Raw genomic sequence first — 15,000 nt, forward strand, 5'->3', positions numbered from 1 at the left:
TCTCTCTCTCTCTCTCACTCACACACACACACACACACACACACACAGTAGTGACTAAATGATTGTGAAATGAAATTGGTTCATCCAGTTCTGTCTCTCTGATCTTATCACTGCTACTGTCTGTCTCTCTCTCTCTCTCTCTCTCTCTCTCTCTCTCTCTCCCTGTCTCTCTCTCCCTGTCTGTCTCCCTCTCAGGTGTGGACTTGCTCTCTGTCAGTCTGTCAGTCTCTTCTTGTCTCAGTTGAGATAAACTTTGCGTAAACCAACTTCATTCTTCTTCACTGAACCAGAAACACTTCCTGTTCTGGGTAAAAAAAAAAAAAGAAAGAAAAAAAAAAAGAAAAGAAACAGCGCTGACCGACTGTGCAAACAGTTTTTCATACGCTCCCTACACTGTAACCCTGACCCTGACCCTGACCCTGACCCCTGACCTCTGACCCCTGGCCCGGGCCTGGCCTGTCTGCTGTTCTGCTTCCTGTCTGTGTATGTAGAGATTACACAGATCAGAGATTACAGACTGCGCTCCTTGACTTTAGGTGTGTGTAACATGTGAGGAAGAGCACACTCACCTGGAGGTTACCTGGAGACGTTCAGGCCTCCAGTATTAAAGCCCAGTCACTCCCAGCAGCAGATCAGACGCAGATCTGAGGCCTCAAATCAAACCCACAACAACAACAATCACATCAACAATGCCAAAAGATAACTACATATAAAGTTCAGGAAACTAATTTCTTCATGCAGAATATTATTTCCTGCTCTGATGCATTTTTCAGTTCCACTATCTCCTCTACACACCTGAGTCTCTTCCCACCGAGCTCTTTTTGACTTTTGTCCAGCCTCTTCTTTTTATCTGCATCTACATGTCGGACACTGCAGCACTGACATCCTCCACATTTTACTGCCAGGATTTGCTGCCATGACAACAATAGAGAGTTACAGATTACAAGGACGGGATGAAAAACACAAAATTACAGTCGAGCAAAAACAGGATGTTAAATCGCCAGACTCAGAACTTTACAGCAGCCCTGTGGCTGCGGCTGCTGCCCTCACTGAGCAGCTCGGTTTAGTTTATTTTATAGGCAGCACTGATCTAACCTATCTCCTCCATTCGTTCTACATGACAGTGGTTTGTTGTGAAGAACATCAAAGCTACCAGCATGCAGCAGGCTTGGCCGGGAGCCACGGCAGTCTTAATGCCTACGTGATGTTTCTGCCTGTCCTGACACCGCGATGAACCGAGCCGATAAGACGAGAGACGGCCGAGCAGCCACAGAGGATGAGCGGGACAGATAGCAAAGTCAACAGGTGATGGGCAGATTAAAAGGCAACAGGTATGACTAGTTCACATCAAAATAAACAACCAGGCGAGAATGACAGGACGCTGGGAGCTGCTAGCAGCTCGCTGACGTCCTCCCAGCTAACATTTCTCAGCATGGGACCAAACAAGAAGTCAGACAGCTTCTGATCGGATGTGGGAAATGAAGGCTGGTTTGTCAGTGGGGTTAATGAGTGGGCACCTCCCATCACAGATGATTGGCTCAAATACACATGACATCTCAGCACCCTTCATGTACAACCAGCTGACCGTTTTTTACCCAGACTACAACCAAATCTACAACTGCACACCAACTACAACACTACAACACTACAACCACAACACTACAACTATACTATCATAACAGACTACAACACAGCTACAATGCTACAACTAAAACTACAGTACAACTACTTTACAACTACAACTAGACTACAACCCTACAACAACTACACTACAACTGCCGTACAATTCTACAGTAGAACAGCTACCCTGCCAAAACAACATTATAACCACACTGCAACTACACAGCAACTGCACTATGGCTACAGTGCTACAACTACAACTACACTTCTACTACAACACTACCACTACAACTACACTACCACTACAACACTATGCTACCACTAAAACACTACAACTACAACTACACTACCACTACAACATTACAACTACAACTACACTACCACTACAACATTACAACTACAACTACACTTTCACTACAACACTACCACTACAACTACACTACCACTACAACACTACAACTACAACTACACTACCACTACAACACTACAGCTACAACTACACTACCACTACAACACTACAACTACAACTACACTAAAACTACAACACTACAACTACACTACCACTACAACATTACAACTACAACTACATTACCACTACAACACTACAACTACAACTACACTACCACTACAACATTACAACTACAACTACACTTTCACTACAACACTACCACTACAACTACACTACCACTACAACACTATGCTACCACTAAAACACTACAACTACAACTACACTACCACTACAACACTACAGCTACAACTACACTACAACTACAACACTACAACTACAACTACATTACCACTACAACATTACACCTACAACTACACTACCACTACAACATTACACCTACAACTACACTACCACTACATTACAACTACAACTACAATTACACTACCACTACAAAACTACAACTACAACTACACTACCACTACAAAACTTCAACTACAACTACACTACCACTACAAAAACACACTACAATTATACAACAACTACAACAACGTGTCACCCCCACTGCAGCCTCCACATCCACCTGGCTCTCCCTCTCTCTGTCTGTCTGTCTCTGTCTGTCTGTCTCTCTCTGTCTGTCTGTCTGTCTGTCTCTCTCTCACTCTCTCTCTCTCTCTCTCTCTCTCTCTCTCTCTCTCTCTCTCTCTCTCTCTCACTCAATCTCTCTCACTCTCTCTCTCTCTCTGTGGGTGTGTCTGATGGTTGGAGTGGAGACAGGTGTGCTGGAAGTGGAAACGAGCCTCATCAGCTTCCACCATAAACAGCAGATCAGACTTCACCACGCCGGCAGACCGTAGACTCGTGCAGTCAGTCACTTTCCACGCACTTTGGTCACTTTAGTCCTGTTGTCCCTGCAGAGCCTCCAGGCCTGGTCTCTGGCCCCGCCTCCTCTGCTTCCTGTCGTCTCCGGGTTCCCCTGAACCTGTCTCACAACTCTGCCTCCTTTAACCTTTTTACCTCATACCTGCCTCTTCGTCTCTGATCAGTTCCCAGGTGTGTAGTCCAACACTACAGCTACATGCTACAATCACACATTACAACTATATACGCTACAGCCACACACTACAACTACACGCTACAGACACACACTATGACTACACACTACAACTATGCTCTACACCCACATATAGTACAACTATACACAACAACCATCAGGCTGTGTATTGCAGTATGTTGTGTACTGCAGTATGTTGTGTATCACAGTATGTTGTGTATCACAGTATGTTGTGTACCGCAGTATGTTGTGTATCGCAGTATGCTGTGTATTGCAGTATGCTGTGTATGACGCTGTTGGGATGTGTGTACGCGGCGTTTCGTGAGAAGCCTTATCTGAGCAGGAAGACTGGTAGAAATGTACTGTCTTCTTAAAGAGGCATGACACTGCTGGTCGTCTGCTGCTGATCTCTATCAGCTCTCTGAGCTCACAGCTGATAGCATCTCTCACATGTTTGGAAAAATAGTTTGGCAGCTCCCAGGATAATCAGGATATTTTTGTGACTCACTTTGATAACAACTCTGCCAGCTGGCTTGTGACATGGAGACCCGGTCCACCAGGAACCTCTAAGTCTCTGTTTCCACCGGGAGCCAAAGCTGGATGTCCAACACAAACCTCTGTTTCCAGTCTTGGTTGGTCCAATGAAAAGGAAACATAAAGTGCTTGATATGTTAGCAGACGTGTTTTAGCCTGGTTCCAGACCCGAGAATCGCTCGCGAAAAATTTCTAGCAATGACTCATGCAGTGATTTAAGGGTGATTTCTCTGTTGGAATCTGAGCTGGGCCAGTCAGAGCCGTTGTTGGGTGGGACAAACGTTGTTGGCATAATCTAGATGAGAGATTAACAGGAGAAAATAGATGTTAAAGTTATAGATGCTGTTATTGTTGTTGTTTCAAGGTTTCAGGGTACCAGGTCATTGGGGTGGGGTGGCAGTTCAGGTTGTTGAGGTGGGTCATAAGGCATTGGGTTGGGATGTCAGGGCGTTGGCAGGTGTGGTGTGGCGATGGGTTTTGGAGTGCGGTCGATCATCAGAAAGCGAGGAGCTTCATCTCACATGGGTGTAAAGTCCAGGTGAAACTGATCTGCTCAGGTGCTCAGTTCTCTGTTCAGCTGCTGATTTCTGCCTCTCAGGACATTTAAACTGGAAGCTCAGTGTCTCCACGAACGCAGCTTCACTGGCCGCTGCTTCCTGGAGGCGTGGCTTCCCCTCGCTGCCGTGAACACAGCGGCTGGCTGGTATTTCCCTTTTCACAACATGCAGTGAATACAGAGAGCAGCTTCATGGCTGACACTGTGTGCTTGTTGAGAGAAAAACTGAAGCTTTCAGAGCCTTCAGCCCCACATCGTCCACACCGCTCGCTAACAGACGACCTCACACACTCGTTTTCTCCCTTTATTGCCATCACTTTTTCGACTATTTTTTATTCTTTATCTGTTTTATTATTGTCTCACATGCTGCCTTACTTTTTTCTTTGTGCCCCTCCCCTCTCTCTCTCTCTGTTGTTAATCAGAACCATGTAGCATCAAATTGAAAACATCCATTAGTGTCGAGCCACATCTGAGCGGAGGGGAGGGGGGCAAAGGGGTGGGGGGCAGATGTGGGACGGAGCGCTGATGTTTGAAAAGGTATCTGATGTCACTGGATAGGATGATTTATTTAGCAGTGAGCAGAGGCAGGAGGATGAAATGATTTGCGTGTGAAAAAGCAGAGATGGAGTGATGGTGATGTGAAAAGCTTTCAGCAGAGAGGAGAACACAGCAGATTAGAAGATAAGGAGACAGGATGAGGTGGTTGTTTGGTAAAAGGATAGCGTTTCACACGGCGGGATTAGTGGCACTGAACTGTGGTCGACTTCTGCTCAGAGTCGACGGGACGAGGGACGAGTAAAGGGACATTCCGTAGCTGGGAGGGGTGGATGTGTGCTGTGGGCCGCCGAGCCGCTGTAGCTCAGCTCGCCGGCGTGCGGTCTGACGGTAACACACCGTCGCCTCCTCACTGCACGTCTGTCCAATCAGCTGCAGGTTTTGTTGCACAGAGGAATGGAAGTGTGATTTGGTTCTGAACTCACTTTCTACTTCAAAATCAAATCGTTTTTGCAGCGCTGGCTACAAAGAGACATCTGAACAGCTGAACAGGACTGAGGGCTCGAGAGGTTCTGTGATGTTCCACACATCTGGTTCCTGAACTGCTATAACCCTCTGTACATGTGGTTCTATAATGTTCTATAACACTGTCTTAACTTTACAGCCGAAACAAGGACAAACTGAAGATTGCTGACACTGCAGCTCATGGATGAAGAGCAGAGAGGAAGTGCTTTCAGTCTTGAGTTCACACCAAAGTTTCACAGTGAATCACCTGAGAGCAACGACGGCATAGGCACATGAATTATCTTTTAAACCATCTTATTCTGAATAAATGTGTTTTGTGACTAAATCTACAAACTGGAATATAAAGTCAGTGAGGAGCGTGGCTTTCTAGGTTAAAAGCAGAATCCCTTCCTCCTGCTTGTTTCTTTCTGTGGTAGTTTTCTCTCGACTGCTTCACCGTTTAAACGGAGTGCCACCTCCCACCAGGTGTGCCGCTGATGTATTTGCTGTCCAAAAAATAGTGCTACCAGAAGGATGTGTGGATATCTGACCAATCACAGTGAGTCTCACATGTGCAGCAGGTTAACTGGGGCCTGGATTGGTCGTTCCAGCTGTCGGGGAGGCTTTTTTTCTTTACCATTTTACCCAGTAAACCAAAAATTTACCTGCACAGGTGAAATATTCAAACTTCACTGAACTGTTTCAGGAAGAGTTTGAGTTTCTCTCTGGCTTCTCTAACGTTTTAATTCATGCACATGATGGATCCATCGAGAACGTAAAGTCTTGTCCTCCAACACAAATCAAACATGTTCCAGTGTTCCTGTTCCCGAATAGATGAAAGTGATGGATGCTGTTTTGCTCCAGCAGGTGTCACTGTTACTTAGCTTGATAAATGCATCGGACTGAAGATCGAGAATTGCCTACGGCTGGGGGAGAGCAGAGGCAGGGATGTAGATGTTGGGGATGAATTTGGAAATGACTGTGAAATATTTGTGCATGTTTGTCTGCTGTTCACATCTGGTCCACCGTCACATAACTCGCAGATGGATGAGATAACCTCTGTGCAGCTAGCAAGAGACTTAAAAACCAAACTGAAGAAATCAGAAACTCAGAAAATCACTCATAATATGTGAAATGAAAACCATCGAGCAGGATTGGATCCTCCTCCAGGTTGATGATCAGTGTCTCCTTGTCTGTTGTTTTGTCTTTTACGCCGCATTTCCTGACAGGAGAAAGTCAGACCCAAACTCTGTCGCGTCAGCAGTTAGAACAGGCGTGTCTGTCGCCGCCAGGCCGAGCCGAGCGTCAGCGGTTTGATGGACGCCAGCATCGTGTTTATAGAATTTACTGCTTGATGGCGTGACGTGACACAGGCCGGTCTGAGCTTGCATCAAACAACGATTACATGTCACAACAGGAAGTGACCTGCTTTTAAAGGGGACAAGAAGGGCTAATGTGATTGGTCAGGACCAAGGCCCCTCCCACATCTGCTGATGAAGATTTCCTGCAGATTTCCTGGACATGGCTAACTGAGCTGCTGATGAAAGAATCTCCACCTCCACCTGAACCCTGATTCACAAAAACAGAGTCTTTATTCTGATGTTGGACAATGTTAAAACTGTCTTTATCATTATTATTATTAGTAGTAGTAGTAGTAGTAGTAGTGGTAGTGGTAGTATTGTTGTTCTGATGTGGGATCATGTTAATACTGCACACACAAAACAAAGCAACAACTGATTCGTTGCAGAACGTCACCAGAGTCGGTGCTGAGCTGAATCTGAGCTCTGAGCTGAGAGGAGGCGGCGGCCTGACTCAGACAGGAAACGCTGACAGACTTTAATCTGCTGGCAGGCGACCTGTGAACGCTCAGCATAATAACGTAGTGACGGATGCTAATGCAAACTAAATGGAGTGTAATGAGTGACTGATGGAAAACACAACGGCAACCAGCGACTGTAATGGAAGGTAGTGACTGACAAGGAGACGAGAAGAGGAGACAAGGAGGCTGTGAAGCACAAAGAAGGAGGCGAGGAGGAGAGGACAGAGGAGACGAGGAGGAGAGGACACAGGAGGCGAGTAGGAGAGGACACAGGAGGTGAGGAGGAGAGGACACAGGAGGTGAGGAGGAGAGGACAGAGGAGGTGAGGAGGAGAGGACAGAGGAGGCGAGGAGGAGAGGACACAGGAGGTGAGGAGGAGAGGACAGAGGAGGCGAGGAGGAGAGGACAGAGGAGGCGAGGAGGAGAGGACAGAGGAGGCGAGGCGGCGGAGGTTCAGAGCGAGTTCAGCGACGGAGCTTCTTGTCCAGACGTGCTCTTGTCAAAACAACATTTATTACTCAGACAGATTGAAAACATCAGGCCTTTGATCATCTGCAGCAGGTTTCTCAAGCCGTGGCTCCAGACCCACAGGGAGACACGGGATCAACAACACACTACCATGTAATAACAACAAGGTACTATCATGTTACAGTGAGGGCATGACTGTGACTTTAACCTGTGAAATTACAGCAGAAACTGCAGGCCACCTGCAGGGGGCGCTGCAGAGGCTGAGCAGAGTGTCGGCTCTGTAGATGATAATCCTGCTCCTCCTGCAGGGGGCGCTGCAGAGGCCGAGCAGAGTGTCGGCTCTGTAGATGATAATCCTGCTCCTCCTGCAGGGGGCGCTGCAGAGGCTGAGCAGAGTGTCGGCTCTGTAGATGATAATCCTGCTCCTCCTGCAGGGGGCGCTGCAGAGGCCGAGCAGAGTGTCGGCTCTGTAGATGATAATCCTGCTCCTCCTGCAGGGGGCGCTGCAGAGGCCGAGCAGAGTGTCGGCTCTGTAGATGATAATCCTGCTCCTCCTGTGCGTCGGTGGAAACGAGCAGCCGCTGCTTCAGAAGCTCCACATTTCTCTGAGCTGCAAATCTGCTCAAACTCACAGCATTTTACAGCCATGGATTATAATCTCAGTTTATAATCCTGTCTGCAGCAGAAATATGGACAGGAACAGTCCAGTTACTGATCAATATCTGGATCAAATGGACTGATCAGTTTAGAGCATTGAGCCCCACTGACCCACACAGATTCTGCTCTGTTTAGCTCAGTGCTGCCCCCGCTGGACACAACACTGACCTGCAGGCTGTTTAGCTCAGTGCTGCCCCCGCTGGACACAACACTGACCTGCAGGCTGTTTCTCTGGCTCAGCAGCTCAGGTGTGGTTCAGGTGGCTCAGGTGTCCATCAGTCTGTTCAGTTCATGTCATGTTTCCATGTCCCTTTTTTATTCATCACTGTTTCCCGTTAGCTTCCTCATGTCTTTGTCTTTTCCTTCTTTTCTTCTTCTGCTTCCTTCCCTGGCCATGACTGAGGCTCAGGAACCAGTTCAACCCAGTCCAGACCAGTTCCTAGCAGTAATGCTAACTGCTAACTAGCTGAAGCACTGAGGTGAGGCAAGAAAACCGACTCTCCTTCCTGATCCCATCAGTCCAGTTGCATGTTTTCTACCTTGTTCATTCATGCAGGAAAAGATCAACCCCAAAGCGACAGACAGTTTGGCAGTGCACTGACAGACTCCACCCAGTCACATAAATACTCAGCATATGACCCCTGACCTTGAGCCCTGACCTCATTTCCAGGAAGAAACATGACAGTTGCATCAAAGACTGAAAACAGAATCACGGTGCAGCTTTGGAATATTATGACACTTAATAATGTTTACTGTTCACAACTGATGCAGTGGGAATTCACCAAAATGATCATCAGCAGGCATTTCACTTTCACTTTCATTTCTCACTGAACGTATGACAGCAAATACAGCAAATACAGCCTGAGCCTGCCTGCAGTAGCAGTTACAGTAGTAGCAGTAGTAGTAGTAGTAATAGTAGTAGTAGTAGTAGAAGAAGAAGAAGTAGAAGAAGAAGAAAAAGAAGAAGAATTATTTATTTGGAGTAGTAGCCACGGCTCAGTGGGTCTCAGCTGTAGTATTAGTCATGGCTGTAGCAGTACAAGTATTTCTTCAGCTTCATTTTTCAGCTCTGTCTTGGCAGTAGTCATAGTAGCTGTAGTACTAGTTGTAGTACTGTTAGGGGTATAGTACTTGTAAGCAGTAGTGGTGGTTGCACTGTAGTGTTGATGATGTTTGATGATGATGATGATGATGATGATGCTGCTGTGGCCTTCACCCTCGCCACATCTCAACCAGCTGAGCAGCTGGCTGTCCACCTCCATCATCAAAACACCAGAGGAAGAACGAAGCTCCGCCCCTCCAGCAGAGCTCCCGTCAAGCTGTTCAACATAAAACTGCACGTTGCACGGCACCACACTGCATTTTACTGCCAGCTGTATTTCCTCGGTACTCGTCGTAGCGGTAGTAGTTGTAGTAGTTGTAGTAGTTGTAGTGCGTTCTGCAGTACTTGCTCAGTACTCGTCGTAGCGGTAGTAGTTGTAGTAGTTGTAGTAGTTGTAGTGCGTTCTGCAGTACTTGCTCAGTACTCGTCGTAGCGGTAGTTGGGGTAGCTGTAGCGGTAGTCGTAGGCGTCGGCTCGCTCCGTCTTGGTCTGCAGGGCGTCGGGGGGGAAGGACAGAGACTTGATGACTCCTCCTGACTCCTCACTCACTTTGAGCTCAGAGGAGAAAGAGGAGGAGGAGGAGGCGTCGTCCAGCAGGGAGGAGCAGCCGGGAAGCCCCGCGGCTTTGGGAGGAGGAGCACAGGTCTGGTAGGAGGGCAGACCCGCCGGAGGCTTAGGACACGACTGGTAAGGAGGCAGAGCCGCTGCAGGAGGCTTCGGACAAGGCTGGTACGAGACCTGGGGGTCAATCAGCAAAGGAAATATCAATAATTAAAATCAAATAATAAACAACATCAATGACAATCTCCACGTCTCCTTCTGTATTGAAAAAACTTCAAACTGAAACTAACAATTCTGTTTTTTTGTTTGTTTGTTTGTTTGTTTGTTTTTTACAAACAATGAACCCAAGCCCTGAACTTCTGTTTTAAATCACATCAGGTCCCATAACCCCGTCCCTGACCTTTGACCTTCTGATCTGTCAGTCTGACCCATCTGACCAGTGTGAACCAGTCTGACCAGTCTGACCCGTCTGACCAGTCTGAACCAGTCTGACCAGTCTGACCAGTGTGAACCAGTCTGACCAGTCTGACCAGTCTGACCAGTGTGAACCAGTCTGACCAGTCTGACCAGTCTGACCCAGTCTGACCAGTCTGACCCGTGTGACCAGTCTGAACCAGTCTGACCAGTCTGACCTTTCTGACCAGTGTGAACCAGTCTGACCCAGTCTGACCAGTCTGACCAGCCTGACCAGTCTAACCCAGTCTGACCAGTCTGACCCAGTCTGACCAGTCTGACCCAGTCTGACCAGTCTGACCAGTCTGACCCAGTCTGACCAGTGTGAACCAGTCTGAACCAGTCTAACCCAGTCTGACCAGTCTGACCAGTCTGACCCGTCTGACCCGTCTGACCCGTCTGACCCATGTGAACCACTCTAACCAGTCTGAACCAGTCTGACCCGTCTGACCCGTCTGACCAGTGTGAACCAGTCTGAACCAGTCTAACCCACTCTGACCAGTCTGACCCACTCTGACCCGTCTGACCCGTCTGACCCGTCTGACCCGTCTGACCAGTCTGACCATTGTGAACCAGTCTGACCCAGTCTGACCCGTCTGACCCAGTCTGACCCGTCTGACCCGTCTGACCCATCTGACCCAGTCTGACCAGTCTGACCCGTCTGAACCAGTGTGAACCAGTCTGACCCGTCTGACCCGTCTGACCCGTCTGACCCGTCTGACCCGTCTGCCTGAGCATTGCTTTGGCTCTGCATTGAGGGGTCAGGTACCTTGGTTGTGGTGGTGATGATGGTCTGCAGGGCAGCAGGGGATCCCGGGCCGTTGCCGGGGTAACGGCAGGGGTACTCGGGGCTGTAGTAGTGGTGGTTGAGCTCCTTCCAGCTGGCAGGAGGTTTGGTCTGATCAAAGGATGAGGAGGAGGAGGAGAGAGGAGCTGATGAAGACGAGGAGGTGGAGCCCAGGACCCTGCTCTCACACACAGAAATATACACAAATAAATACACAGTAACTGCATCAAAAAGTACACACAAACACACACACACACACACACACACACACACTGACCTAGGGTCACAGAGGTCAGAGGTTGCCGGATAAGAGGGAGTCAGGTAGCCTGGAAACTCATAGCCACACCCAGGCCTCATATACAGTCTTGGATTGGCTGATTTCTGTAGGGTGGGCGGGGCCTCTCCCAGGGCATTGTGGGAGTTGTAGTAGGGCTCGGGGCTCTGGAATGCTGGGTAATGTTGCGACTGCAGGGGGAAATTTGGCTCGGCGATGAAGGAGAAACGCTCGGGAGGGTCGACACAGGAGAGCAGAGCCGGACCCAGAGGCTGTAAACAACAACAACAACAACAAACAATAAACAACAACAACAACACAGGACAGCTCCAGGTGTGGTGGCAGGTAACAGTGACCTCCACCTGACGGTCTGTGGAGGAACCCTGAACCCTGAACCTTCTTTATCCTTGAAACTTCATTCCAACATAAGTGTGTGAAGTGCAGGTCGACTGTCAGCTCATTGAGTCTCCTGAAGGTTTTGTTTCAAACACAAAACCAAATATTCTTTTATAGGCACTGGAATTCTGTTTTTGAAGATATTCTGTGCAGCTCATTAAATGTCCATTATAATGGAATAATTGTGTTACCAATGGGACATCAGTATATACAAATATCATGTTTTGTTTTGTATCAGGATTGTTTCAAATGACAACAAGTCATGACTTGTTAGAGGAAATGAGATATTTTATTGGTATCAAAACGAATTCATAATTAATTCTGTGCCACTGATTTTCTCAAAAACTGAAATACCACAGTTTGTTAATCCATTTAACCGTAACCCTGGATTTGCCATCTCCAGTGGCTCTGGCCTGCCGTCACTGTGGGATCAACTGGGAGTGATTTCATCAGGCAGAGTCAGCAGGACGGTGACTTCAGGGAAGGTTCGTAAAGTTCATAAAGTTCATAAAGGCTCAGATCCAGACTCACCAGGTGGGTCTCAGAGCGTACCTGTGTTTCGATGAGTCGTCTTTTCTGTGTGAACGGCGGAGAGCTGACCCGTCGCTTCACGGAGCTTCGCCTGGCCTCGGTCTCAGATTTGGACTCTGGCCTCGGGTGGTCATGGACACCTTTTGCCTGAAACGTAACATAAGAATGATATCATAATATTGTGGAGGCGTAACTCTGGTAACTGGAGGGTTGCTGGTGCGATCCCCGGCCTTACTACTGACTTTATTCATTTATGTGTTTATGCTGCACCGTGTTCAGCGGATAAAAACCAAACCGTGTGTGTGTGTGTGTGTGTGTGTGTGTGTGTGTCACCTGGAAGAAAATGGCTTTTCCGTCGACTCTCCAGAAGTTGGTGACAGGATATCCGCTGTGACCCCGACACGGCAACAGCTCCAGAGCGGCATTACAGCTGGGACACAGCTTCTCTGCAACACACACACACACACACACACACACACACACACACACACACATGATGAGGTTTCTGAGCCTGTGCCTGGGGGCGTGGCCTCGGCTGTGTTGACGAGACGCTCTTACTCTGCTGTTTCTGCCGGGCTTTGTCGCAGATGGCCGGGCGGAGCTGCAGGCGGGACCCGTCCGGCAGCGTGCAGCCGCGAGAGCAGACCACCACGCCCAAACACGACTTCTTCAGGATCTGGCAGTTGTGGTTGTTGGTGTTTCTCATGGCCCAGCCTGACAGGTGACGCTGAGCATTCTTGTCTTCACCTGGAAGATAAGCAGGTGACCAGTCAGCTCAGCGACAGGCACAAACATGAGAATTCAACTGTGAAGCCAAAGTTGAGAAGACTGAAACGCTGCCAGGCTCCAGGCCACGTGCTCGTGGCGAGGCTTAGCGGCTCGGACCAATCAGCATCCTACCGGCAGAGCAGTGGGCGTGGTTTATTTGTGATGACAACGAGAAGCGACAACAATGGTGGCTCCTGAGGTTAGCGGCGTTAGCGTAGCTGCTGCTGCAGCTTCAGTTGTCCCTGAACCAGAGAGGATATTCACTGGATCCACAGGCAGCCACAGCGACCTGCTGGTTAGTGTCTCCTCTCTCCCACTGCGTCATGTGCTGTGTTGATCTGATTGGTTGGAGGTAGACAGCGACAGACAGACGGTTCATCCAATCAGCTGCCCTCCAGCCAAACTGGAGCTACAGCCAGCATGAGGTACATTCAGCTCATGGACCATCACCAGAGGATTGTGTCCTGGGCGGCGCGGTGACCCAGGACGTGTGCTTTAACTGCCTTCTACTGAGAGACCTCCGCTTTTTCAGCTTTTTCTATTTTTTCAGTTTTTGGCAGACCTGTCCTGTTGTGTGTTTGATCCCCCGCTGCCAGCTCTCTCTCTCTGTATATCACATAACGCCCTCATGTGGTCAGACGGTGTGGATTTGGCGTTGGACGTTGTCCTCTGTCCAGACAGCGAGCAGAGCCCTGACGTCCTCGTCTGACCAGGACTCCTGCTTGTCCTCCATTTTTCTTTCCTCTGTTATGTTTCTGTTACAAAGTGAGCTGCTGCGCTGACATCTGTATTGATCAGCTCCGCCCACAGCCAGGTAAGCCCCGCCCACCAGCCTTAGCCCCGCCTCAGAGCTGGGTCAGCCCTGTCTGGCCCATAGGGATTCTCTGGGCCCTCAGCAGCTGGACGGGACTGGGCGGGACCGTCCCACCGAGGACCAGCAGAGCCCGGAGGAGACCGTGGAGACCCAGCCGGCCTCGGCAGCAGCGGGATGCCCCGCCTGGAGCCGCAGAGGAGAGACGGTGCCGGGGAGCAGAGAGCGCTGCGAGCCTCCCTGCTGCAAACTTACACAGCTGTTTGTGAAGGTTTCATATCTATAATCTATAATCTATAATCACATGATGGACTGAAACATCATGTTTGCAGAAGCCTTCAGTCCTCATGAAGCGGAGTCCTCAGCCTCACCACTAACGAGACGAGAGCAGTGGTTCTCAACATGGGATCCGGGGACCACCCGGGGTCCCTGAGGGGCTTCACATTTCACATTTCACGGCCCGGCTCGTCCCGCTGAGCTCGTCCCGGCTCGTCCCTCCTTGCTTCTGTCAGTTGAAATATTTCCCAGGTAAGATCTTTTTTTTTTTTTTTTTTTTTTTTTTTAAATCTGTGTTTGTGCAGGGATCCGATTGAGCCTGTTGATCTCTCAGCACGTCCTCAGGCTGGTTCACTGCCTGTTCTGCTGGACACTGGACTTTTATGAATATAAATAAAATATAATAAAATAAATGCTATAGATGTGTAAGGTGTTTCTCACCGTTGTAGATGAAGCGGACGTAACCGTCTGTCCACTCCTGGAACGGGTCGAACTGCTTTGTGTCCTGCAGACAGGTGAGAGACAGACAGACAGACAGACAGACAGACAGGTGAGAGACAGACAGACAGACAGACAGACAGGTGAGAGACAGACAGACAGACAGACAGACAGGTGAGAGACAGACAGACAGGTGAGAGACAGACAGTTTAGTTCAATGACCACAGTATCTCTGTGGAGTTCAGACAGAAGATTTTGATACTTTCATTTATATTTTATATTTTTATATTTTATATTTTTATATTTTGTCTTTGTATTTTACTTTGATATTTGATTTGATATGTGTTTAATATGTCTTTATGTGATAAGTGATGTATGATCCAGGTGTGTGTCAGGTGGCGGCGAGGGGGTGGAGTCTGATGATTTTTCAGGCGATATCACAGCGTTTCTC

General features: G+C 48.6%; 1 protein-coding gene across 1 annotated transcript in view; it reads right to left on the reverse strand.

Annotated features, from left to right (window-relative positions):
• Positions 1 to 9,069: 9,069 nt before the first annotated feature.
• The window catches only part of gcm2 (glial cells missing transcription factor 2), a 9,629-nt gene continuing 3,698 nt past the window's right edge, over positions 9,070 to 15,000 (reverse strand). Inside the window, exons 2-8 of the mRNA XM_030078838.1 lie at positions 14,553 to 14,616; positions 12,815 to 13,003; positions 12,590 to 12,702; positions 12,278 to 12,403; positions 11,333 to 11,601; positions 11,038 to 11,233; positions 9,070 to 9,992 (exon numbers count right to left, since the gene is read on the reverse strand). Of these exons, the coding sequence (XP_029934698.1) occupies positions 9,672 to 9,992; positions 11,038 to 11,233; positions 11,333 to 11,601; positions 12,278 to 12,403; positions 12,590 to 12,702; positions 12,815 to 13,003; positions 14,553 to 14,616 (1,278 nt within the window). The 3' untranslated portion in view covers positions 9,070 to 9,671. The remainder of the gene's footprint in view (positions 9,993 to 11,037; positions 11,234 to 11,332; positions 11,602 to 12,277; positions 12,404 to 12,589; positions 12,703 to 12,814; positions 13,004 to 14,552; positions 14,617 to 15,000) is intronic.

Source organism: Myripristis murdjan, chromosome 20, assembly GCF_902150065.1.
Source record: "Myripristis murdjan chromosome 20, fMyrMur1.1, whole genome shotgun sequence".
In the NCBI taxonomy this organism is placed as follows: domain Eukaryota; kingdom Metazoa; phylum Chordata; class Actinopteri; order Holocentriformes; family Holocentridae; genus Myripristis; species Myripristis murdjan.